This window comes from Dipodomys merriami, unplaced genomic scaffold, assembly GCF_024711535.1.
Source record: "Dipodomys merriami isolate MVZ:Mamm:240054 unplaced genomic scaffold, mDipMer1.0.p SCAF_34, whole genome shotgun sequence".
NCBI lineage: Eukaryota > Metazoa > Chordata > Mammalia > Rodentia > Heteromyidae > Dipodomys > Dipodomys merriami.
The window spans coordinates 17,195,503-17,220,085 of record NW_027204937.1 but is presented as its reverse complement, the minus strand read 5'-3'; the positions used below and the strand labels follow the sequence as shown (position 1 = coordinate 17,220,085).

General features: G+C 43.8%; 1 protein-coding gene across 1 annotated transcript; it reads right to left on the bottom strand.

The window, feature by feature from the left end:
• Positions 1–24: 24 nt before the first annotated feature.
• LOC138803479 (palmitoyl-protein thioesterase 1) lies at positions 25–22,672 on the bottom strand. Its single transcript, XM_069987565.1, has 9 exons — positions 22,539–22,672; positions 18,083–18,192; positions 16,761–16,888; positions 15,554–15,624; positions 14,059–14,161; positions 8,944–9,034; positions 6,558–6,656; positions 3,708–3,779; positions 25–1,758 (listed from the first exon to the last, which is right to left on the bottom strand). The coding sequence occupies exons 1-9, from the start codon at positions 22,660–22,662 to the stop codon at positions 1,636–1,638; spliced, it is 921 nt and encodes a 306-aa protein (XP_069843666.1). The 5' UTR covers positions 22,663–22,672; the 3' UTR covers positions 25–1,635.
• Between the last annotated feature and the right edge of the window lie 1,911 nt (positions 22,673–24,583).

Here is a 24,583-nt window from a genome sequence, read left to right as displayed (position 1 = left end):
CTGAAAAGAAAATAACACTAAAAATCAGAAAGTACTCTTTATTTTCAGCCTCATAAAATTATTTTCACACACTCTATTTGTTGCCCGTAAGCCTTATCTTTTAGCTGAAGAATAAGGCTTGAAAGAGGAAAAGGAAAAATGATAAAGGGTAAACTGTAACACTAACAAGGTACTTCCATGCTCAAATATGTAAGAAACAGGGTCAGGCATGGTGCCATAAAATTATAATCTTAGCTACTTGGAAGCAAGGGAAGGATGATTACATGTTTGTAGCCTGCCCTGGTAGTCAGATCCCTGTCTCAAAAACAAAAGGTCTGCTGGCAGATGAAATGGTAGTGTTTGCCTAGCAAGTGCAAGATCCTGAGTTCAGTCCTCCATTCCAAAACCCAAAAACATGAAATTGCAGATTGAGTTAATTTTCTTTACTATGAAGAATGCTTAAAGTCCTTAGTCTAATGTGGATTGGAGTGATCTCCAGGAGGAGGAAAGTAGACAATGTACTCAATTTTCTTTTTAAGCAATCTTACAGAATGTATGAACAGGAGTTCAGTGTACACGTAATTAAGATTCTGGGGGGCCGGGCACCGGTGACTCACGCCTGCGATCCTAGCTACTCAGAAGGCTGAGATCTAAGGATCATGGTTCAAAGCCAGCCCAGGCAGGAAAATTGGTAAGTCTCCTATCTCCAATTAACCACCAGAAAACTGGAAATGGCATTGTGGCTCAGTGAGAACACTAGCCTGAGCTGAAGAGCTGAGGGACAGCACTCAGGCTCAGAGTTCAAGACCCATGACCAACCAGAAAAAAAAGATTCTGGGGGGCTAGAAGTTAAGCCCAGTTTCTTCACATTCTTCCTTACATTTTCTTCTAAAGCCAGCAATGGAGTGATTGGCATCCAAGCCACTTGTTGTATTAAGAGGAAAGAGCTAGCTGCCTCATTTTTACTTCTACTCCCATTATTATTCTCCCCATCCCCACTGCCCTAAGTTATCCAAGATGTACCTTTCGTGAGCCAACCTAGTGTGATGCTACTTCCCTCATTTTGTGACAGAAAAGGACAAATTAATTCATCATCAGAGGAGACAAGGAATTCTACAGAGGCAAGATAGTAGGCCGGTGCAATCTAATAATTGCTAAAGTTCCACAAGAAGGTAACATAGTCAGAGAGGAAAGCAACCTTAAGAAATGATGCAAAAACACCCTCCAAGCAGTATTTTCTCAAACTATTTGCACCAGCAACACAGAATTTATGTGAGTGCCTTAAGCCTAGATTTGCTTGACAGGTTTGCTTGAAATGTGACTAGGTATGGTCCTCAATCTATTTGCTGCTTTAGATCAGTCTCCTCTGGGCCTGGACATTTCCTAAGACTTGAGTTTGACCACATCACAAGGTTGTAAAACAATCTCCTGGTTATTAGCTAATTAAACTTGAATTCAACACCATATGGTGATAGGAGGCAGCAAAGGATAAGATTCAGATCTTAGATCTTTCCAAGTAGGGCATGTTAGATGATAACAGGAGAGAAGGATTAGTTGCATATTGGATCATAGCTCGGTCCGGCATGAAGAAAACTATCTTCTACTTCGTTTGGAAGAGCTAGGGGTTCCCAAGCTCTGTTGCAAACTGCAAGTGCTTCATTTAAGAAAGGGGATGATGTTGGCATTAAACCATTCTTCAGAGAATTGAAGATGGTCCCCTTCTACAGCCAGAAACACTAGCCGTCCTTCTTTGTCCATTTGCTTTAGCCCCAGAAGGTCCTGCAGAGAGAAAGACTATAATTACTTGAGGCTTAACGGAAGGTTTTTGAGTAAAACAGTGAAGTAATAAAATATTAATAAGATACATCGTTAAAATGCAATTCTTCCCTTTTAAAAAATGAAATAGAAGTGCATTGTTGAAAATGCCAGTGTATCTAAGAGTTAAACGTGCAGTTTACACTGTCCTGTATGGTTATATTGCTCCCACTGTGGTGCTGGAAATTGAACCTAGGGCCTCACAAATCCTCCTCCCGGTGCTTATATTCAGCTTTCTGCAAAGTTTCCCAGAGGTAGAGGACTACCTATACATTGGACAAGCTATAGATAAATCTGCCTTGAAACAGCAAAGTGAGACAAAGTCAAAAGACAAGGGAAAATTAGCTAATGTTTTAAGAGAAAACACCCAATCCACAGAAAGTGAATCAGTTTGCTTTTTTTTTTTTTTTTTTTTTGCCAGTTGTGGGGCTTGAACTCAGGGCCTGGGCACTGTCCCTGAGCCTCTTTTGCTCAAGGCTAGCACTCTTACCACTTGAGCCACAGCACCACTTCCGGCCTTTTCTGTTTCTGTGGTACTGAGGAATCAAACTCAGGGCTTCATGCATGCTAGGCAAGCACTCTACTTCTAAGCCACATGCCCAGCTCTTGTAATCCCTAAAATTCTTAACAGAATCTAGCTTCCCTTTTTATTTTATCCAAGCTGGGACACCAAATCCAAGAGGAAAAGCTCAGATAGAAGAAAATGGTCTCAGAAACTCTGTGGAATATTTACTAGAATGGTTCAGATGTAGCACTTGTGAACTTATTTTTTTTTTTTTTTTTGGTCAGTCGCAGGGCTTGAACTCTGGGCCTGAGTACTGTGTCTGAGCTCTTCAGTTCAAGGCAAGCACTCTATAACTTGAGCCACACCACCACTACCGGTTTTCTAGTGGTTAATTGGAGATAAGTCTTATGGAAGTTGGGCACCAGCGGCTCACACCTGTAATCCAAGCTACTCAGGAGGCTGAGATCTGAGGATTGCAGTTCAAAGCCAGCTTGGGCAGGAAAGTTGGTGAGACTCTTATCTCCAATAAACCATTTAGAAAACAAGAAGTGCCACTGTAGCTGAAGTGGTAGAGCATTAGCCTTGAGCTGAAGGATAGCTAGATCCAGAGTTCAGGCCCCACACCGACCCAGCAAAAAAAAGTCTCAGAGATCTCAGCCTCCTGAGTAGCTAGGATTACAGGTGTGAGCCACAGTGCCCAGTACACTTGTGCACTTTTCAGTCTACTTGCAATATAAACTCCTTAGGATGTGGCAGGCCTACAACTAGATGTGGTAAAATGCTGCAACTTCTGCTAAACAAAATTCACATCTCTGCTTCTGTTCAGGCTCGTGTAGAGGAAGCAGAAGCTCCCTTTGTCAATGACAAATTTGTTTTTGGTGCTAGAATCAAACTCAAGGCCTTGTGCATGTTAAGCACAGAGTCTGTCACCAAGCTACCTTAATTTAAAATCAGAACCTCCACATCTGTGACTGATGTAAAGTAATCTATGTTTTCACTCTTGCATTGGTAACAAACCATGAAGGATGCCAGTTCCACAACTTTCCTTCAAAATAAAATCTTAGAGGTGATGTTTCTCTTATATTTTGCTTGAGTTGTGTGTGTCAGTACTAGAGCTTGAACACAGCTTTGCTCAGCTGGCACTCTTAATACTTGAGCCACATCTCCAGTCAAAGATACAAGTCTGTAAACCAGTGCCTAAGAAATAAGTGTTAGAAGGAACAGTCTAACAAGCCTCATTTGCACCAGACTTCATTGAGTTAGATGGCTCCTAAGCACCTAGTATTGTGGGGCCTATGAAGCAGAGCTGTAACACCATAGAGCCTAGCAGCTAAACTGAGCACCTTTAGAAACCAGCAGCTGACAAACAGCACCAGCCTCTCCAGAAATAGCTCTGCCTGTCAGTTACCTGTGTGTACAGAGCAGTCTTCTGTAGAGGAATGATTTCCTTGGCTTGGCCACTTCTGTAAAATCCAAACCACTGGAGGAAAAGAAGAAAATATTAAAGATACCTAGCACACAATTTGAGACTGACTACCTTCTAGGATCACCAACAAGTTGTCATAAAAGTATACACAGCTCGGCACCAGTGCTTACCACCTGTAATCCTAGGTACTCAGGAGGCTAGGAGAGAATGTCTATCTCCAACAGACCATATAAAAGCTGGAAGTGGAGCTGTGGCTCAAGTGGGAGAGTGCTAGCCTTGAGCACAAAAGCTCAGGGAAAGCAGTCAGGCCCTAAGTCATGCACATGTTCATTCTCCTTTCTCTCTCTCTCTCCCTCTCCCTCTCCACTCCTCCTCCCCCCCCCACACACACAAACACAAAGCAAGAAGGAAAAATGGGGGTATATTTCAAGTCACTTCATTTTAAAAGTCATTCCTTAGGAATGAGTTGGTTTTTCTAAAGAGTTTACCATTTACCAAAAATTTCTGCTGCTTTTATTATACCAACCCTAAAGATCCTTGTAATAAACTCTGTAGCCATTCTAGGGTGATTATGATCCTTGTTTCTACGAGATTCCCAAGAAGCTCCCATCTAGCAAGTCCATCTAGCAAGTCACAGAACCATTCACAGTCTAGCATGGGGTCAGCAAGCTATTTTTCTCAAAAGGCTAGACCCAAAGTAGGTTAGGCTTTATGGCTATATGGCTGTAACTACTCACTGCTTCCACTGTAACACAAAAGTAGCCAGACAAAATAATCTCAGGCCTCGGACTCAGCTCGCAATTACATCCCCTCCCTGTGTCCCTACCTGTTTACAAAAATCAGTTTCTATTTCCCCAATGCTGTATTGTTTTCCTGGTGTGATGTACAAATTTCTGTCCCAGCTCTAAAAGTATCATCATACTCCTTTTAGGAATGTAACTATCCCCCCAATTCCTGTAGACCACATAACACCTTCATAACACTTCTCAAAACAACTCTACCCCCAAATTCCCAAAGTCCATGTAATATGACCCATGTGAAATTCCACCTGCACCTGTCCACTGCTGCTGCCTCCATTCCTGCCTGGAGTAGCCCAGCAGGTCTGTCCCAATAAAGCCTTGAGCCCATATTGGCCGCTTGCCTCTCATTTCTTAGAAATATATGAAAGATAGGTATGACTGTCTCAATGAAACTTCAATTACAAACAAATTCTAACTTGTATCATAAAATAGCCTTGGAATTTTCCCCAATTATTTAAACATGTAAAATTCTTAGCTCTCAAACCATTCAATAATGTCATCGGTGGAGTTGGAGGCATGGCTTGGTTGGTAGAGCACCAGCCAATGAATGAAAGCATCAGGTACCAAGTTAGACTTGGTCTTGGACCAAAAAAAGAAAATGTGGCCAGCAACATCTACTCTACACCTGACAACACCTGGTGGTCTGTAAATGTGAGCAGAACTTTAGTAGATACTAATGACTAGAAAGCAAACTGTGCCTGGAAGAGGGATAGTGTCCTATAGGAAGTAGCATTTGCATATGGCCTTGTCATAAGAATGGGAGTTTTGCTGGGCCCTGGTGGCTTATGCCTGTATTTCTGGCTACTCAGGAGGCTGAGATCTGAGGATCATGGTTCAAAGCCAGCCCAGGCAGAAAAGTCCATGAGACTCATTTCCAATAAACAATGCAGAAAACCAGAAGTGGTGCTGTGGCTCAGGTGGTAGAATGCTAGCCTTTAGGTGAGGAGCTGAGGGACAGTGCCCAGGCCCAGAGTTCAAACCCCATGACTGACCAAAAAAAAAAAAAGAATGGGAGTTTTTCAGGTGGGAAAGCCAAGGAAAGGCATCCTAAAGAAAAAACATGAAGGAACTCAGGCATGAGAGAAAACACATGCAAATTTGGGGAATTTCAAGTACTACAATACGGTTTGATCAAAGATTGAGTGATGTAGAACTCTAGGTAAATGAAGCTGGAAAGACAGGTCAAAGCCTAGAATACCAAACTTAAGGATTAATGGGCTAGTGAATCCTAGATTTCTTTGAAAATCATTAAAATGATAGACTCTTCCCCCCAACAGAATATAATGATAGAATTTTGCATATGATATTGGAGTGGAATTGGGAGTTTTAACTGTTAGCATTATCCCTACCTCTGGTCCTTCGCTCTACCCAGACCTGAGCTCCTCCCTGCCCTAGAGTTCCCACCTTGTGGCTGGCCATTCCCTCTCTCCACCCAGACCTACCTGTGTACATACTGTGCCACTAGCCCCAAAGCTACCCACCTGAGTAGAGGCAGATGCCATATGCTCCCTCTCCCTAGGGAGATATGGCCCCTCTAATAAACCTTATAATAATCTTTTTTAGCTGGGTGCCAGTGACTCACGCCTATAATCCTAGCTACTCAGGAAGCTAAGATCTGAGGATCCCAGTTCAAAGCCAGCCCAGGTAGAAAAGTCTGTGAGACTCTAATCTCCAATTAACCACCAGAAAACTGAAAGTGGCACTGTGGCTCAAGTAGTGGAGCACTCGCCTTGAGCTAAAGAGCTCAGGGACAGTCTAGGCCCAGAGTTCAAGCCCCACAACCAACAAAAATTAACAAAAATAATCTTTCTCCAGTGCCTGCCTGCCTCCATGTAGTCCCCTAGGATTGTTGTGATGGATCCCAACAATAACCAATTCCATGTCCCATTTATGAACCTCACTCAGAACTCTTGATGTATATAAAGGGTGGTGGAGAGGACTGGAGGCTTTTGCCCAGCAGGTAGCTAGCTGTATTTCAGAACTATTTTCTCCTACAGGCTCGTGACATGCTATAGCTTAAGTAGTATCTCACCTCAGACTCTACAGGGTCCACAACTGAATCATTGAGGAATTTCACCATCACAAACTTCTTAAGGGCCATCAGATTTTTCTTGTAGGATACATTGACATACTGAAGAAAAAGACAGTAGTGACATTACCATCAGGTTCCAGCAGGGGGATTTCAGCGTTCTGATTACCCTGACCCATGAACATAATATGCTCCTTTTCTAGATTTCTGCCCAGAATATACCTTACACTGCCATTTCTTACCATCTTGTGACTGGCATGTCACCAACCAGGGCTAACAGTCTACATTCCATAGGCATTAAGTCACACAGATTCAAGGGAACTAACCAGAGGAAGAAAACAGAACAAACTGAAGCTTCTGAGTTGTTCTATTATACGGAGGCAAGACAGATTAGAGGGAATGAGGCATGGTAAGCTTAGAGCAAATATGGATATTCATTCATCTATTTCCCTTAAGATTAAGGGACCAAAGTAATTTTAGGGTAAAATGATGCAGGATAAGTTGAAGAAAATGAGGCCTGTGAGGCAATTCAGAAACGAGGTATTAAAACAGAAGAGCAATCTATGCTCAAAATAACCAGAATGCATTCCTTCCTGAGAGATGTGTTTCTCACGCCAAGAATTAACATTTATATGGCAGGATATATGCCTTCCTGAGAAGTGCTTCTCCAAATTGTAAGCAACCTCCCACCCAAAATGTAGACAATAGGAAGCCTTCTTTATCTCAAGGATAAGCATCTGGTGTTTTGTTTTGTTTTGTTTGTTCAGTTGGTCCATAGGGCTTAAACTCTGGGCTTGGGCGCTGTCCCTGTAGTCTTCAGCTCAAGGTGAGCAGCTCTATGGCTTGAGCCACAGCGCCACTTCCGGTTTTCTGGTGGTTTATTGGAGATAAGAATCTCACAGGGGCTGGGAAGGTGGCTCAGTGGTAGAGCGCTTGCCTTGCATGCTCGAGGCCCTGGGTTCAATTCCTCAGCACCACATAAGAAAAAAGCCGGAAGTGGCGCTGTGGCTCAAGTGGTAGAGTGCTAGCCTTGAGCTGAAGAGCTGAGGGACAGCGCCCAGGCCCAGTGTTCAGGCCCCACGACCGGACCAAAAAAAAAAAAAAAAAGAATCTCACAGACTTTCCTTCCCCGGCTGGCTTTGAACCATAATCCTCAGATCTCAGCCTCCTGAGTAGCTAGGATTACAGGCGTGAGCCACAGGCACCCTGCTAGCATCTGGTGTTTTTTTGGTTGTTGTTTTTGGTTTTTTGTCTGTCATGGGGCTTGAACTCTGGACCTGGGCACTGTCCCTGAGCAATTCAGCTCAAGGCAAGCACTCTACCACTTAAGACACCACACCACTTCAGGTTTTCTGGTGGTTAACTGGAGATAAGAGTCGTCTAACGGACTTTCCTGCCTGGGCTGGCTTTGAACCACAATCCTCAGTTCTCAGCCTCCTGAGTAGCTAGGATTACAGGCTTGAGCTACCAGCACCTGGCAAGCATTTGTTTTATGGCAGGACGCATTCTTACCTAGAAGAAATGCCCCAAACATCCAGAAACTCAGGAGTGATTAGAACAAAAACTATCTTTAACTTAGACCCCCCAGCCTTTACCATATAAATACCCCTGACAGAAAACTGAAAGTGGCGCTGTGGCTCAAGTGGTCAAGTGGTAAAATGCTTGCCTTGAGCTGAAGAGCTGAGGGACAGCGCCCAAGCCGAGTTCAAGCCCCATGACCAAACAAAAAAAAACAAAACAAAACCCACATAACTTTAATATAAATCAAATATCCTGGATCTTCCCAAGCCATGCTCATTTTTGAGGCATCATCAGTGCCCACTGCAATATCCCTTCTAGGTAAATCTCTCTTCTGAGAAAATCTGTCCAGAAGGCCTCCCAGGAAGGCTTCCCTCAGGAGGCAGCTGCTGTGGGATTTCTACTTTACCCAGCTAGCAACCTACTGACTTTGTTCTGCTGCTTCCACACAAGAGAAGGGAAAGGACTTCAAAGAGGAAGGCCAGGGCTAGGAAGGTGGCTCAGTGGTAGAATGCTTGCCTTGTATGCATGAGGTCCTGGGTTCGATTCCTCAGCACCACATAAGCAACAAAAGCCAGAAGTGGCTCTGTGGCTCAAGTGGTAGAGCACTAGCCTTAAGCTTAAGAGCGGAGGGACAGTGCCCAGGCACAGAGTTCAGGCCCCACGACAGCAAAAAACAAAACAGAGAGGAAGGCCAATGAATGCCAGCCTCTCTACAAGGAGCTGAATTCCCAAACACTGCCTCCCCAAACACAGAATTTCTAGTTCCCAGTTCTACCCAGGATAGTTTGGGTAAACAGCCATTGCTAATTTCTGATGCTCTAAAGAGAAAAATGAATATCTAATGCTGGGAGCCTGGCTGGATGCTTACCCTCTCCTGATTTATATCTGCCAAGAAGATGCTATGGTTGCGGTACACGTCCTCCTTTATGGGGTCATGCCAGTATTCTGCTTGCACCAGGCTGCAGGGAGAAAAAAGAATGAAGATGACCATGTTGCCTATCAATTCAGCATGCCTGGGCCATGCCCCAGTGCACTGGACCACCAAGAGACTTTCAAGACTTTTTCTCTTAACAGGGAATGCAAGACTTCTATCTATGACAGTTTACCAAGATACCATGCTGAGACAAGGACAGCCTATTCAGCACAGTACAGAATGGTGCAAAGACTTAGGAAAAGGATTCATCAACAGTTGGCCCCCTCATATGCCATTAAGCATCATTACCCTTACATCTTTCAGTTAGGTGGTACATGCTGTCCCCTCCCACAACCTCACCTTCCTTGCTTTCCTTTGCTTCCCACTCATCCTGCAAGATTCATCTCAAATATAACCCCCTGCCTCTTCCTCTGATCCAAGCATCTATCTCCTTACCTATTCTACCTTCCTCAGACTATGATGGAGGTTGAACCTAGCCTAGGACATTCTGACTACAGATAGTAGTTATAATCTAACTGCTTATAAACATATTTATTTTGCCAGTCCTGGGGCTTGAACTCAGGGCCTGGGTACTATCCCTGAGCTTCTTTTGCTCAAGGCTAGCACTCTACCACTTGAGCCACAGCACCACTTCTGGTTTTTTTCTGTTTACGTGGTTCTGAGAAATTGAACCGAGGGCTTCATACATGCTAGGCAAGCACTCTACCACTAAGCTACATTTCCAGGCCAAACATATTTAATTTTTTGTATACATGTGTGTGTTCTGGTCCTGAGGCTTGAACTCAGGGCCTGGGTACTGTCCCTCAGCTTTTGTGCTCAAGGCTGGCACTCTATCACACAGCTCCACTTATCTCCTGCCCAAGATGGTTCTGAACTGTGGTCCTCAGATCTTAGCCTACTAAGTAGCTAGGTTTGCAAGCATGAACCACCTGCACACAGTTTAAAATATTTTAAGTGTTTACTTTCACTGAGACTTAACAATTCAATGGCTTCAGGATACCTGGTGGCTCACACCTAGCTATTTAGAAGGCTGAGATCTGAGGATCAAGGTTCAAAGCCAGCCCAGGCAAACTAAGTCAGATATTCTTATCTCCAATTAACCAGCAAAAAGCCAGAACTGGAGGCTTGGCTCAAGTAGTAGAGTAGCAGCCCTGAGGAAAAAGCTAAAGCTGAGCTCAAGTTCAAGGCGTGAATTCAAGACCCAGTTCTGGCAAAAGGAAAAAAGAGAGAGAAAGAGACAAAGAAAAAGAGAGAGAGAAACGTGAGATCAGAAGTTGGTAAGAATAGAAAACAAACTCTAGGAAGAGGTGCTGTAGCTCAAGTGGTAGAGTGCTAACCTTGAGCTGAAGAGCTGAGGGACAGCGCTCAGGCCCAGAGTTCAAGCCCCATGACCGACAAAAAAAAAAAAAAAAGAAAACAAACTCTATACTGGGTAGGGATGGTACGTTTAAAGTGCATATTCTAATAATTGATTGTCATGATAGCAGCTGATATATACCAAGTATTTTCCAGGTACTCTTCTAAGCACATGAGTGGATGCCACAGTATTATCAGAAAAAGAAGTGGCAAGTTCATTAGCTAAGTCAGAAAAACAGGATGAGTGAGGAAAAAGTGCTCTAAGCCTGAGGGCTGGGAGAGACACAGACCTTGCCCAGAACAGTCCAAGGCTGTTAGAGGCAACCCTATGACAGGGAATGTGGGGCTGGAAAGGAGACACAGAGATGGCTGGGAGAAAAGTAATGGAAAAAGGCCACAAAGGGCTGCCAGCACCTGCAAGGTGAAAGGAAAAAGAAGTACAGCTTTCACACTAAGGAAGATAGAGAGCTGTTATGCTCATGACCTGTGCTCGTGGCCTTCATGAGGGCTGTGTAGCCAGGGGCTGGGGCTTGAAAAACACTGAGGATATCAGGATGATAATTTTTTTATCAGGATGTCACATTGCTTTAACAACGCTAAATTGCCTAAAGAACACAAAAGATCTTTTTTGAGGTCTCTGTTTTCTGTGGGAACTGCTTCCTGTCCCCTACTTACTATGGAGGTGGGCATGGTTGGAACATAGTCCCCCATCTCTGGTCATAGCTAAGGAGAGCAGAGGTGAGGCCCTATTTGAGCTGGGACATGACTCTTTACCTAAAACTCTGAATTGGGATGAAGAAATTCTAGCCTCAAATCACAATAACCTCACATGTAGAAGATTAAACACTTGGATGCTTTGCAAAACAACTTTCACCATGTGGGGAGCAGGAAAAGCTGGTCTGCACAGAGAGAAGCAATGAAAACAGCAGGACAATAATACCTTGACTCCTTCTAACTCTCACTTCTTGATTTCAAGGCCTTTTGAGGTCTTGAGCTACATAGCAAGACCCTATCTCAAAAAGAAAGGATGGGGCAGGGAGGTGGTTCAGAGGAGAGTGCTTGCCTTGCATGCATGAGGCTCTGGATTCTATTCCTCAGTATCACATAAACATAAAAGGCCAGAAGTGGTGCTGTGGCTTAAGTGGTAGAGCACTAGCCTTGAGCTAGCTAAAGAGCTGAGGGAGAGCACCCAGGCCCAGAGTCCAAGCCCCACGAGCGACCAAAAAAAAAAAAAAAAAAAGACAATTTCACTCATATAAAGACCATTTAAAAAGGCAAACACCTCTACAAAATTAGAAAAGTATCCTAGAAGTTAATCTGTGCCTGAGCTGTTGAGAACTCAGAATGCAGTCCCCATGGATAATATGTCATCCATGAGTCTGATTTACTTGCAATGTCCTCTTTTCTCCATCTTGCTGTTACAACCCAGTGTCTCAGCCACCACTGTCTCTCCCAAAGACCACTGCAACAGCCTCTGCACTGGCCTCCTGTTTCAAAGGAATGAAAACCTTCCCCAAACCTCCAATAGCTTCCCACACTATTTGCAATAAAATCTCAACTTATGTGGCGACAAGTTCTGGCATAGTGTCGTCTGTGCTTTTCTGCCACTCTTGAAACTCTCATTAAAATCTGCTTACCCTAGAAAAGCTAAACTTGTTCCAGCCTCAGGGCCTTTGGGTTCCTCTGGCTGATTCCCTCTCCTCTTGTTTCTCATGTTCCTGTCTGATCCTTGCATCCCAGATAAAAGAAGTCTTCAAAGACCATTCTATCCAAAGTAGGAAAGTAGATCCCTGCCCCACTACCACCATCAGTGCATCCTGCTTATATACAGAAATATGCAATGGGTTTATGCTAAATAGATATGATCTCCTGTCTGCCCAGTATGAGAGCAGGGATCCCAACTGTCTTCTGCACGATGCCTAGAGAACCTGCAATCAGGTCTAGCAAACAGCAGTGAGTCAATGTTTGATGAAATTATGAAATACCTTAAAACTGCAACTAAAAGACAGAGAAAACAAAATAATTATAATATGAAGGAAGTTTAGACACAGAAAATTAAAACTGAGTATTAAAAAAGCACCACCGAGAGAGAGAGAGAGAGAGAGAGAGAGAGAGAGAGAGAGAGAGAGAGAGAGAGAGAGAGAGGGAGAGAGAGGGAGAGAGAGGAGAGAGAGGAGAGAGGAGAGAGAGAGCGCTGAGACTTAAACTTAGAGCCTGATAGCTATCTCTTAGCTTTATTGCTCAAGGCTGGTACTCTACCACTTGAGCCACAGCTCCACTCCCAGCTTTTTGTGGTTAAAGACTCTCAACAACTTTCTTGCTTTGAACTTTGATCTTCAGATCTCAGCCTCCTCAGTAGCTAGGATTACAGACAAGGGCCACTGGCACCCAGCCACCACCAGGTTTGTTTGTGTTTCATTTTTGCCAATCCTGGGGCTTGAACTCAAGGCCTGGGTGTTGTCGCTAAGACTCTGTGCTCAAGGCGAGCGCTCTACCACTTGAGCCACAGTGCCACTTCCAGCTTTTTCTGAAAAGTTTATTGAAGAGTCACTGAATTTCCTGACTGGGCTGGCTTCAAACTGCGATCCCTCAGATCTCAGCCTCTTGAATAGCCACTGGTGCCCTGCTATCACCAGGTTTTGACAGTCAAAATCTGCCTGCTTCCTAAGAAGTAAACACTACACTAAATGCTTTATACTCCATTTGTTTTAATACCTACAACAGCCCACAGTAAGGTACTGTCACCAACTCACATTAGAGATAGAAGAAAATGAGGCTAAAAGACCCAGAACTATCTGGAAAAAATAGAACAGAGGTTCTTTGGGAGGTCATTTTCACACCCATTCTGTATACCTACAGATATCTCCCTATTTTTGTTTTTTAAGGATGAATATTCATTTTTTTGGGGGGGGGGGGGTCCGGTCGTGGGGCCTGAACTCTGGGCCTGGGCACTGTCCCTCAGCTCTTCAGCTCAAGGCTAGCGCTCCAGCACTTGAGCCACAGCGCCACTTCCGGCTTTTTTCTTTTTGCTTATGTGGTACTGAGGAATCGAAACCAGGGCTTTCAGGCATGCAAGGCAAGTGCTCTACCACTGAGCCACCTTCCTAGCCCCTGAATATTCATTATAATTGCATTCTTCCTACATAGAAAAATAGACCTATCTCCCTCCCTCCATCTCTTCCTTCTTTCTTCCCTCCCTCCATCCCTTCTTCCCTTACTTCCTTCCATCTTTTCTTCCTCTTTCTTCCTTTCATTCTCTTTTCTCTCTCTCTGATAACAGCTTTTTTCTAGAGCAAGTTTAAGTGGGAAGACAGTACAGAAAGTTACAATAAATGTCACTCAAGCCAGGCACCGGTCGCTCATGCCTGTAATCCTAGCTACTCAGGAGGCTGAGATCTGAGGATTGCATTTCAAAGCTAGCTTGGGCAAGAAAGTCCATGAGACTCTTATCTCCAATAAACCACCAGAAAACTGGAAGTGGTGCTGTAGCTCAAGTGGTAGAGCACTTGCCTTGAGCTGAAGAGCTGAGGGGCAGAGCCCAGGCCCAGAGTTCAAGCCCCACAACCGACACAAATAAAAATAAAAATAAAAAAATAAATGTCACTCAAATATCAGTAGCACCTCCTAGAATCACTGCTAGTCTGAATGTCACACAGTGGCAGATCTGTATCTTTTTCAGCTATAAATACACACCGTTCCTGAACAACTTTAGAGTAAGCGCCAGCATTCAGTGTTTTTCTGATGAAGTCACAGATGTGAGAGCTCTCTCCTGGACATCGAGGGAGTCCATAGACACCTGAAGTGGTAAAAGACAAACATCCATTCCTCTAATCATCATAACAGATATCTACTAGTGCAAAGCATTGTGAAAAACCAAAACAGGCAAAAGCCACATCCCAATCATTCATTCCTCCAGGAAAGAGTGTAAACAGCTTCCTCTACACACTCCCATTGTTTGCTGCTTAGGGTCTCTGCTTAAGCAGGGCACTGATGGCTCATGCCTGTAATCCTAGCTACTCAGGAGGGCTAAGATCTGAGTATCATGGTTCAAAGCCAGCCTGGGCAGGGCAGGTAACTCCAAGAGACTCTTATCTCCAATAAACCACTCAGAAAACCCTAAGTGGCTCCGTGGCTCAAGTGATAGAGACTTGAGCTAAAGAGCTAAGGGACAACACCCAGGCCCAGAGTTCAAGCCCCATGACTGACAAAAAAAAAAAAAAAAAAGAAGGCTGGGTCTCTGCCTTGCCCCACCCTGCCTCAACCCATACTGGAGGAGTACTGCTTATACTCTACAGCAAGTAGCTGTATTCATCTTGTTTATTAAGTCTTTGCTTAGGAAAATCAATTATGGTAAGCCAGTCTCAAGTAGCATCTACCCCAGTACCTTTCTTTTTTTTTTTTTGGCCCGGTCGTGGGGCCTGAACTCTGGGCCTGGGCACTGTCCCTCAGCTCTTCAGCCCAAGGCTAGCACTCTACCACTTGAGCCACAGCACCACTTCCGGCTTTTTTTTTTTTTTTTTTGCTTATGTGGTGCTGAGGAATCGAACCCAGGGCCTCATGCATGCAAGGCAAACGCTCTACCACTGAGCTTAGGTATTATTTATAATACCTAATATAATACATTCTTTCCCCTCAGAGGAACTTCCATGTAAATAGAAAAGCTTCTACTTTTCAGTTTATTTGGCTACTGTTTAAATTTATAGACCAAGGTACTTATACATGATTTTTCCCAAGGACTCAGGACATGCTTCAAGTGGTTGAGCACCTGCCTAAGAAATGCAAAGCCCTGAGCTGAAATCCCCCATTGTACTCCACCATCCTACCACCTAAAAAATGCTATCTGCTAACAGAGTTTGAAAATAGGGCAAGTCATTATGTTTTCTTAACTTCCACCAACTGCTGCAACCACTTTTCTTCCACAAATCAATTCAATTAAATGGGAGAAAAGAGGATGTTAACCTTATTCAGTAGATGCTAACCTCTGTTTTAGGGCTCTGGAATCCTTAGTCATTTCCTATCTCCTCATTAAGGCTGCCTAGTTTTGCTATGAACTGTAGAAATAGGATTTTACAAGGGTGATTGGCTTACTATGCAAATAGAACTGCTAGATCAAGAAAAGTAAATAAATAAATCAAGGGGGCACATGAATTATAAAAAAGAAACAAGGAGATGAAGAGGTCAATGTTACCTTGATGTTGTCCCCCAACTGAGATCAGGTTGACCATGGGAGGTGAAGGGCATCTCTGAGCCACAGCCCTCCTGGAGAAATAAAAGGGATTATCAGCTCTGAATGAACGATGGGAAAGAATCAACAGTTGGCTTTACAGATTAATAAGCATCTTGATCCACTGTGGTTTTCCAAAGCCATAGAGTTAGTTATAGGATTTTCCTCTGCTCTGTCTATATACAAATCATTCTTTCATAGAAAATAAATTAAGTTTCCATAAAGGTTCCAATATGAGGCCATTTTCTTTTATTATTAATTTACTTTATTGTTATTATAGAGGTGATATACGGAGGAATTACAATTACATGAGTCAGATAATGAGTACATTTCCTTTCATGCAGTGTCTTCTGTTTCTCACTCTCTCCTAGGCCCTCCCTCCCATCTCCACCCATGAGTTGTATAGTTGTATAGTTCACTTTCATCAACCTCCAGTGAGCTCTACTGCTTTACTTTTTCACCCTTTTTCCCTATTTCTACAGATCATACCAAAACTTCCCCAACCCTCCCAAAGACATACACTAAATATACTATAAATAATGAAGACAGAATCATCAAAACAGAAAAAGAAAAAAAGAAAGGTCTCTTGTTTCCATATCTTAGAGTTCATTTCAAAATGCATATTATTTTATATACATATGATGAGGCACTTATGCATTGAGCCTTTGTGTTTCTCTCCTATGAGTATCCTCTTTTGGTCTTACTTTGTGTGTCTCTAAAATCCTGTATAATTTATCATATCCTAGTGTATTTTAGATCTAATTTCCACATATCAGAAAGAAAATAAGCCACTTGTTTCTCTGAGCTTGGCTTACCTCACTTAACATGATTTGTTTGAGTACATGAGGCCATTTCAGAATAACTAAGATCCCAAAGAATTAAGAGTCCAGTTTATCTGAATAAAAGAAATAAACAAGGCTGGGAATGTGGCTTAGTGGTAGAGTGCATTCCTAGCATGCATAAAGCCCAGGGTTCAATTCCTCAGTACCACATAAACAGAAAAAGCCGGAAGTGGCACTGTGACTCAAGTGCTGGAGTGTTAACCCTGAGCAAAAGAAGCACAAGGACAGTGCCCAGGCCCTGTGTTCAAGCCCCAGGACTGGCAAACAACAACAAGAAACAAACCAATTTGCAAAATGCAAAGGCCACTATACAGCAGAAAGAGACTTACAGAAACTGGCCTCCCTGAGAGAATCCCATAGCATTGTAGCCTTGCTGTAATTTAGGATCTTTAGCGAGAATCTGACACACTGTTGATACTTGGGTATTGACATTCAAGAAGAAGCTGTTCTCCACGTCCTAAAAAAGAAGTCACAGAGATACAGAGAAATGAAAGGGTTGGATTGAAAGCAATCACTTGTGTTTTCTCTAAGATGTGACCTCACTCAGGTTGGTGTTGGTTCCCTGACACAAACTACTCATGAGTGGAGATAAGTGGGCACAGTAATTCATATCTGTAATCCTATATACTCAGGAGGCTGAGATCAGGAGGACTGCAATTTGAATCCAGCCTAGGCAAAAAGCTTTAAGACCCCTTCCCATCTCAATCAACAAGAAAAAAAAAAAAAGCGCATAGTGATTCACACCTGTCATTCCAGCTACATGGAAAGTATAAATAGGACTATAGTCCTACCCAGGCAAAAAGCAAGATCCTATTTTAAAAAATGATGAAAACAAAACCAGCTAAGGGTATGGCTCAAATGTAGAGCTCCTGCCTAGCAAGCACAAAGCTTGGAGTTCAAGCAGTGGAGAATGGGGCTAATTAGCCAATGTAGCTGTGCACATCTATAATCCCAGCACTCAGGAGGCTGAGACAGGAGGATCTCAAGGGATCTCAAGTTTCTGGACTTGGCTAGTGAGTTCCAAGCCAATCTGAGGGTCTGTGTGTGTGTGTGTGTGTGTGTTTATTTTTGAGTTTGTGGGGCTTGATCTCAGGGCCTGGGCACTGTCCCTGAGCTCTTTTGCTCAAGGCTAGTGCTCAACCACTTTGCGTCACAGCACAACTTCTGGTTTTCTGGTGGTTAATTGCAGAAGAGTCTCATAGACTTTCTTGCCTAGGCTGCCTTTGAACTGCAATTCTCAGATCTCAACCTCCTGAGTAGCCAGGATTACAGGTGTAAGCTACCAGTGCCAAGCTATTATATGACTTAATGTCTAAAAAAAATGTAAGGTGAATCATTCTAATAGTACTTTTTTTTGGTCAGTTGTGGGGCTTGAACTATGGGCCTGGGCACTGTCCCTGAGTGCTTCAGCTCAAGGCGAGTGCTCTACCACTTGAGCCACACTGCCACTTCTGGTTTTCCGAGTGGTTTATTGGAGATAAGAGTCTTATGGACTTTTCTGCCTGTGCTGGCTTTGAACCACAATCCTCAGATCTCAGCCTCCTGAATAGCTAGGATTACAGGTGTGAGCCACGGGCACCCGGCTCTCATAGTACATTCTATAAAACTGTATGTGAAACCTTAAAGGGGACAGAGCTGTGGAGGGTCTTACCTCTACCATGGTCTTTCCAATCTCTAAAGACAAGACATAAATTCCAGGTATTTTCTTCTCAACCATTTTCTTGATGATACCCATGCTTATGGGATTACAACAGCTGTCTCCTAGAAACAGTGATGAAAATTCAGAAATCAAAATAGTATTGATTTTTGAAAACTACTGTGCCTGAAAGGGCATTATCAAGGTGAAAAGACAACATATAGAACCAGGAAAACATTTGCAAAAAAATAGATTCAACATAAACTTAACATCCAGAGTATGTAAGTTCTTACAACTCAAGTCAAACAATGCAATTAACAAATGGGAAAAAGGACTCAGAGACATTTCTCCAAACAATACATTAAATATCCAACAATAAGCATTACAAGTTCTTAAGGAAATACAAATAAAAGCAATGTCATACCATTTCATATCCATCTGGAATGTTTTAATAACTTTTCAGCTATCTTGGCTCACACCTGTAATCCTACCTACTTGGGACTATTCAAGGCCAGCCCCAACAAAAATAAAGTTCACAAGACTATTTCTCAACTTATTATCCCAGCCACAAGGGAAGTACAATGGCTGGTTGTAATAGCACATGCCTGTCATCCACAGTGATACAGAGAAGCACAAATAAGTGGATCACAGCCAAGGGATAAAGTGAGACTCCCTAGAGACAGAATGTAGGCTAGAGGTTATTAGGGATGATAAGAGGGAGACCTGAATGGTTACTTAAGGAGTATGGATGTTTTTTCAGGGTGATAAAAAGTTTTGAAGCTAGAGAGAAATAGTGGTTGAGCAACACTATGAAAACACTAAGTGCTACTGAATTGTCTACTTTAAATGGTTCACTTTAGATTATATGAATTTCACTTTCAAAAAAATGTAAAACAACTTTTTTTGTTTTTTTATTATTGTGAAAATACCATACAGAGGGGTTACAAAAGGGCAAGATAGTGAGTACATTTCTTATCAAGTAAAACAACACTTTTATTAGCTCATCAAATAATAGCAAGCTTCAAAAACCTGAGCTGATCGTGGTGGCACATGCCTATAATGCTGGTCTAGGCAAAAGCACAAGACACGATCTAAAAAACAAATTAAAAGGAAAAGAGGGCTGGGAATGTGGCTTAGTGGTAGAGTGCTTGCCTACCATGCATGAAGCTCTGTGTTTGATTCCTCAGTACCACATAAAAAGAAAGGTCAGAAGTGGCACTGTGGTAGAGTGCTAGCCTTGAGCAAAAGAAGCTCAGGGACAGTGCCCAGGCCCTGAGTTCAAGCCCCAGGACTGAGGAATGGGGGTGCGGGCGGGAGGGGGGGGAGAGAAAGGATTAGGTATAGTTCAAGTGGTAGAGCATTTACCTAGCAAGCCAGAAGCCCAGAGTTCAGTTCCCAGTACTACCCCCAAAAAGCTCATCTGATATAACCGGGACAGAAAGTTTACAAGAGAAACATAAAAAGAGGGGTATTTTCCCTTCTTTTGTCATGTAGGCCATTTAGGGTGAAAAAACTCAAAGGTTTCTCTTCACAACCAGAGCCAGGATGCATCAAGTAAAGCCTTAAAGCATGTTTGGTTTGTTGTTTGTCTATTTTTAAGGACAATTTATTTTGATTCATGGTTTAAGTCTTCATTGACTTTGTCCCACAGGATCATGGAGCCTGTGGTGAGGAAGAACATCACAGTGGTAGCACCAGAGGAAAGCTGTCCAACTCATGGTTTATGAGAAGCAGAGAAGGCACAAAATTTAAAGAGGCATTCACTCTCAGCTTGCTATAAGTGCTGCTGACCCTGAACTTACCCAAAGTTGGGTAAAAGCCTCTTTAACTTTGTGTTCTAGGTGTGCCCTTGTTTTATGCTGCTCTCAGACTACTCCTTGTCTTGTGAAGGAACCAAGTCAGGAGCCGGTGGCTCACGCCTGTAATCCTAGCTACTTAGGAGGCTGAGATCTAAGGATCGCAGTTTGAAGCCAATCCAGGTAGAAAAGTCCCCATGAGACTCTTATCTCCAAATGCCATTTAAAAACCAGAAGTGGAGCTTTGGCTCAAAGTGGCAGAGCACTAGCCTTGAGCAAAAGAGCTCAGGGACAGTGCCCAGGCCCTGAGTTCAAGCCCCACAACCAACAACAACAACAACAACAAAAACTGGAAACAAGCTTCCACTGGTGCACTTAATCATCCTATTTTTAATATCTGCAGAAGCTTAAGACTCTGTTTAAAGAAGGAAAAGCTCTGGCCTAGAGAATCTTCTATATCACTGCTAACAACATCTACCACACTAAACTGTAATTACTGCTTAAATACTGCTTCTTTGTGAACTATGAATGCTGGGAGAAGGTGAGGCATCTATCTTACCTACTCTTTTAACATGACTAGTTGAAAGTAAGTTGGAGATTGCAGGGAGGGGAGATAGCACAACAAAGCCTTGTGTAAATTTGCTAACTAAACTCCTTTCTGAACATTTCTGGTCATTCCAATAAAGCTGTGGTTCTTACCCCAATCCCAAACTGCTTTTGTAAGTATTAGTACCTGTCTTTACATTGTTGAATCCAATAATCAGTTTTCAAGCCCAATCTTACTGACCTATCAACAACATATGATCTAGGAGACACTCCCTTCTACTTGACTTGACTTCCAGGATATGGCAGGGACACCACAGGTGTTTTGTCACTGCCACCTTTGCTAGTTCCTCATCTCCTCTGCCTCCCACAGGGCTCAGTACTCTGAGTACACACTCCTAGAGTGATCTCATCAATGCTGGCTTTAAATGCTAGCCAAGATACCAAAAGCTTCACCTTAAACCTCCAGTTTGTCTCTCCTAGACTGTCCACTCAAAATGCCCCTGAAACACTGACCATTCTACAGCAAGGACCTCAAACTTAGTACATCAAAAAGCACTCTTTGTTGTTGTTGGTCATGGGGCTTGAACTCAGGACTGGGCACTGCTCCTGAGCTCTTTTAGCTCAAGACTAGCACTCTACCACTTTGAGCCACAGCACCACTTCCAGTTTTCTGGTGGTTAAGTAGAGATAAGAGTTTCATGGACTTTCCTGTGCAGGCTAGCTTTGAACTGCAATCCTCAGATCTCAGCCTCCTATTCAGGAGGCTAGGATTATAGACCTGGGCCACTAGTGCCAATCCTCTAAAAGTACTTTGAGCTGGGTGCCAGTGGTTCACACCTGCAATTCTAGCTACTCAGGAGGCTGAGATCTGAGGATTGAGGTTTGAAGCCAGCCCTGGCAGAAAAGTCCCCGTGACACTCATCTCCAATAAACTAATCAGAAAAAGCCAGAAGTGGTGCTGTGGCTCAAGTGGTAGAATGCTAGCCTTGAGCACAAGAGGTTCAGGGACAGTGCTTAGGCCGAGTTAAAGCCTCACAACCAACAACAACAACAAAAAGGCACTTTTGATCAAGTGTGCTCACCTTACAAGCTACCCCACATTAGTAAAGTGCACCATCACCCTTCAAATTATCCAGACCAAAACCTGCGGTGTCCCTTCTTTTTCTCTCAAATTACATCTAAATCCCTTACGTTTCACCCTCAAAATATACCCAAACTTTGGCCACTTCTTTAATTCCTCTACTGTGTCTACAGTTCTAAGCCATCATCTCTTAAAAGTTAAATAGCAATAGCTTCTTGTCTCACTACACCTGTCCAAGTCTCCCAACAATCTATTCTCAATACAGCAGTAAGAATGATCCTTTTAAAATGCAAGTCAGATTGTGTCTACCTCACAGCAGGCAAAGTCCTCACATTAGCCTTAGTAGGCTAAAACACATCTGTGCTCACCCAGCTCTCTAACTTAAACTTTAATCTCCTATCCTTACTTAGCTCTAGTTATTCACAGCTCAACGCAGTTCCATGAACATACAAGACAAACTTCTGGCTCAAGGCCTTAGCATTTGTCTTTCCTTTTACCACTCATCCAAATGGCACCTCCACATCCACTCCAGATCTTTGCTTGGATGCCCCTTCCTCCGTGAGTCCTTTCCTGACCTGTGCTCTATAAAAGTGCAAACCCCATCTTCAGTCTGCATTCCCCTTTTTCCTCTTTCCTCCATATACTTATCGCCACTTAACGTGAGGAGGAAGGATTTAGTTCGTTGCAGTCACCGCTGTATCCTCAAGTGCTGACTATGTGTTAAATGTATAAACCAGCTGCAGGAGTGTAACAAATCTCTGTTCAGTGCGTAAACGAATGAATAGACACGCTAGCTCAGGTGGGCACTGGACTAGCTAGCCTGACGAAGCGCCAGAGGCCACTTCTGCAGGTATCAAACAAAGACAAAATCTCGACACAGGGCACAGCTCTTTTCCCTCCTCCCAATGCAGAGCCGCGCCACCAAATACGAAATGGGACCCATGGGGTGCTGTGGGAACACTCCGACCCTACTCACTCGTACTGTGGGGCCGCGAGGCTACGCTGGGAGGAGACAGCAGCGACACCCCCACTGCCCACCGTCACTCACCCATCCCATGCCAGATCACCAGCGGCACCGGCGCCGGCGCGCCGAGATGCCCCAACGCAGGGGCGCCACAGGACGAGGGCAGGAGAGCGACAGCGAGCAGCCACAGCCAGCAGGGCGACGCCATCTTGACTGAGTCACATGACCGCGGGAGCGCGCTCTGCGCACGTGACCGCCCGGTGGGTGTCGGCCTGGAGGAACCCGCAGTGGGCGGGGCCTCCGGGAGTCGGGGCGTGCTGCACGCCCGCACAGCTGTGTGTCGAGTCCTTTGATGGATGACACCGCCTCGCCGCCCCCCCCCCCAACAACCCTTCACACTGCTCAGGTAGGGATACTGAGGCTCTGAGAAGTCGGGGAGGGTGCGCACATCACGGAGCGCTTTGGTGGGTTCGATTCATGACTCGTCCCCCTCGTGATGTATCCAGGGCATTTAGGAGAGAAATGCCATGTTTGGGGCATGTAGCTCAGAGGCAGAATGTGCAAAGCCCTGGTTTGCCCCCCAGCCCCCGGGATTTTCTTTTTTTTAAGGAAAAGGAGGGCTGGGGAGGTGGCTCAGTGGTAGAGCGCTTGCCTTGCAAGCCTGAGGCCCTGGGTTCGATTCCTCAGCACTACATAAGCAAAAAGAAAAAAGCCAGAAGTGGCGCTGTGGCTCAAGTGGTAGAGCGCTAGCCTTGAGCTGAAGAGCTGAGGGACAGCGCCCAGGCCCAGAGTTCAGGCCCCACGACTGGACCCAAAAAAATAAATAAAGGAAAAGGAGTTTTTTTCGGGGGGGGGGGCAGACGTTGCTGTTTTGGGGGCCAGCAAAAACAAAACAAACAAAAGACCCTCTGGGCCTGACCCTGACCCTGGCGTTGACCCTTAGCTCCCCACCCCCCACCCCCAGGTCTGAGCCTCAGCAGCACTAACAGCTTTTTCTGTGAGTTTACTGAAGAATCTTACAGAATGCAAACCAAAACAACTCTGAGATTCCATCTCACCCCAGTTAGTGTGACCAATTGTGAACTGGAACAACAACACATGTTGGTGATGTGGGGAAGAAGGAACCCTACTGCAATGTAAGTGGGAATGTAAACTAGTATGACCACTCTGGACAGCAATCTGGAGGTTCCTCAAAAAACTAAACATAAACCTTCCTTATGATCCAGCTACACCACTCTTGGGTATCTACCCTGAACCTTATGAGCCAGGATATGATAAGGACACCTGTACATCCATAGCTATTGCTGCACTATTCACAATAGCCAAGATAGGGAAACAGAGCAGATGCCCCACAATAGATGAGTGGATCCTAAAAATGTGGTACCTATACACAATGGAATTTTACACAGCCATTAGAAAGAATAAAATAATGTCATTTGCAGGGAAATGGATGAAACTAGAACAAATCATGTTAAGTGAAGTAAGTTAGCTCAGAGAGACAAACAGCACATATTCTCTCTGATATGTGGAAATTAGATCTAAAACACACTGGGAAATGATAAATTATACAGGATTCTAGAGACTCACACACAGTGAGACCAAAAAAAAGTGCTGGTAAGAGAGAAACTCAAAGGCACAATGCTTAAGTACTCATATAAAATAATATACATACTGAAATGAACTCCAAGATATAGAAACAAGAGACCTCTGTTCTCTCTCTTTTTTTTTTTAGCTTTCAGTTTTCAATGATTCAGTCTTCTTTGCCCTATATATGGTGTACCTAGTGTACAACTTTAGAAGGGTTGTGGGAGGGTACAGAACTCAAGGGAGAAAAGGTGAAAAGTGCATCAGTGGAGCTCACTAGACATTGATGAAAGTGAACTATCCAACTCGTGGGTGGAGAGGGGAGGGAGGGACTGGAAAAGAGTGAGGAACAGAGAACACACTGTATGAAAGGAAATGTACTCATTACCTGACTCATGAAATTATAATCCCTCTGTACATCACCTCTATAACAACAATAATGTAAACTAATAATAAAAATAATCTCATGGAGTTTCCTGCCCAGGCTGACTTCAAACTACTCAATCTCGGCCTCCCCAGTAGCTAGGAATACAGCTGTGAGTCTC

Bases quoted from the DNA above. Each gene is read 5' to 3' on its own strand.
- LOC138803479 (XM_069987565.1), bottom strand. From the start codon at position 22,662: ATGGCGTCGCCCTGCTGGCTGTGGCTGCTCGCTGTCGCTCTCCTGCCC. The intron at 16,889-18,082 runs GTAAGACCCTCC...CTTCTTTTTTAG, and splicing joins TTGGAAAGACCATGGTAGAG to GACGTGGAGAACAGCTTCTT. The intron at 15,625-16,760 runs GTAAGTCTCTTT...TTATTTCTCCAG, and splicing joins TCTCAGGGAGGCCAGTTTCT to GAGGGCTGTGGCTCAGAGAT.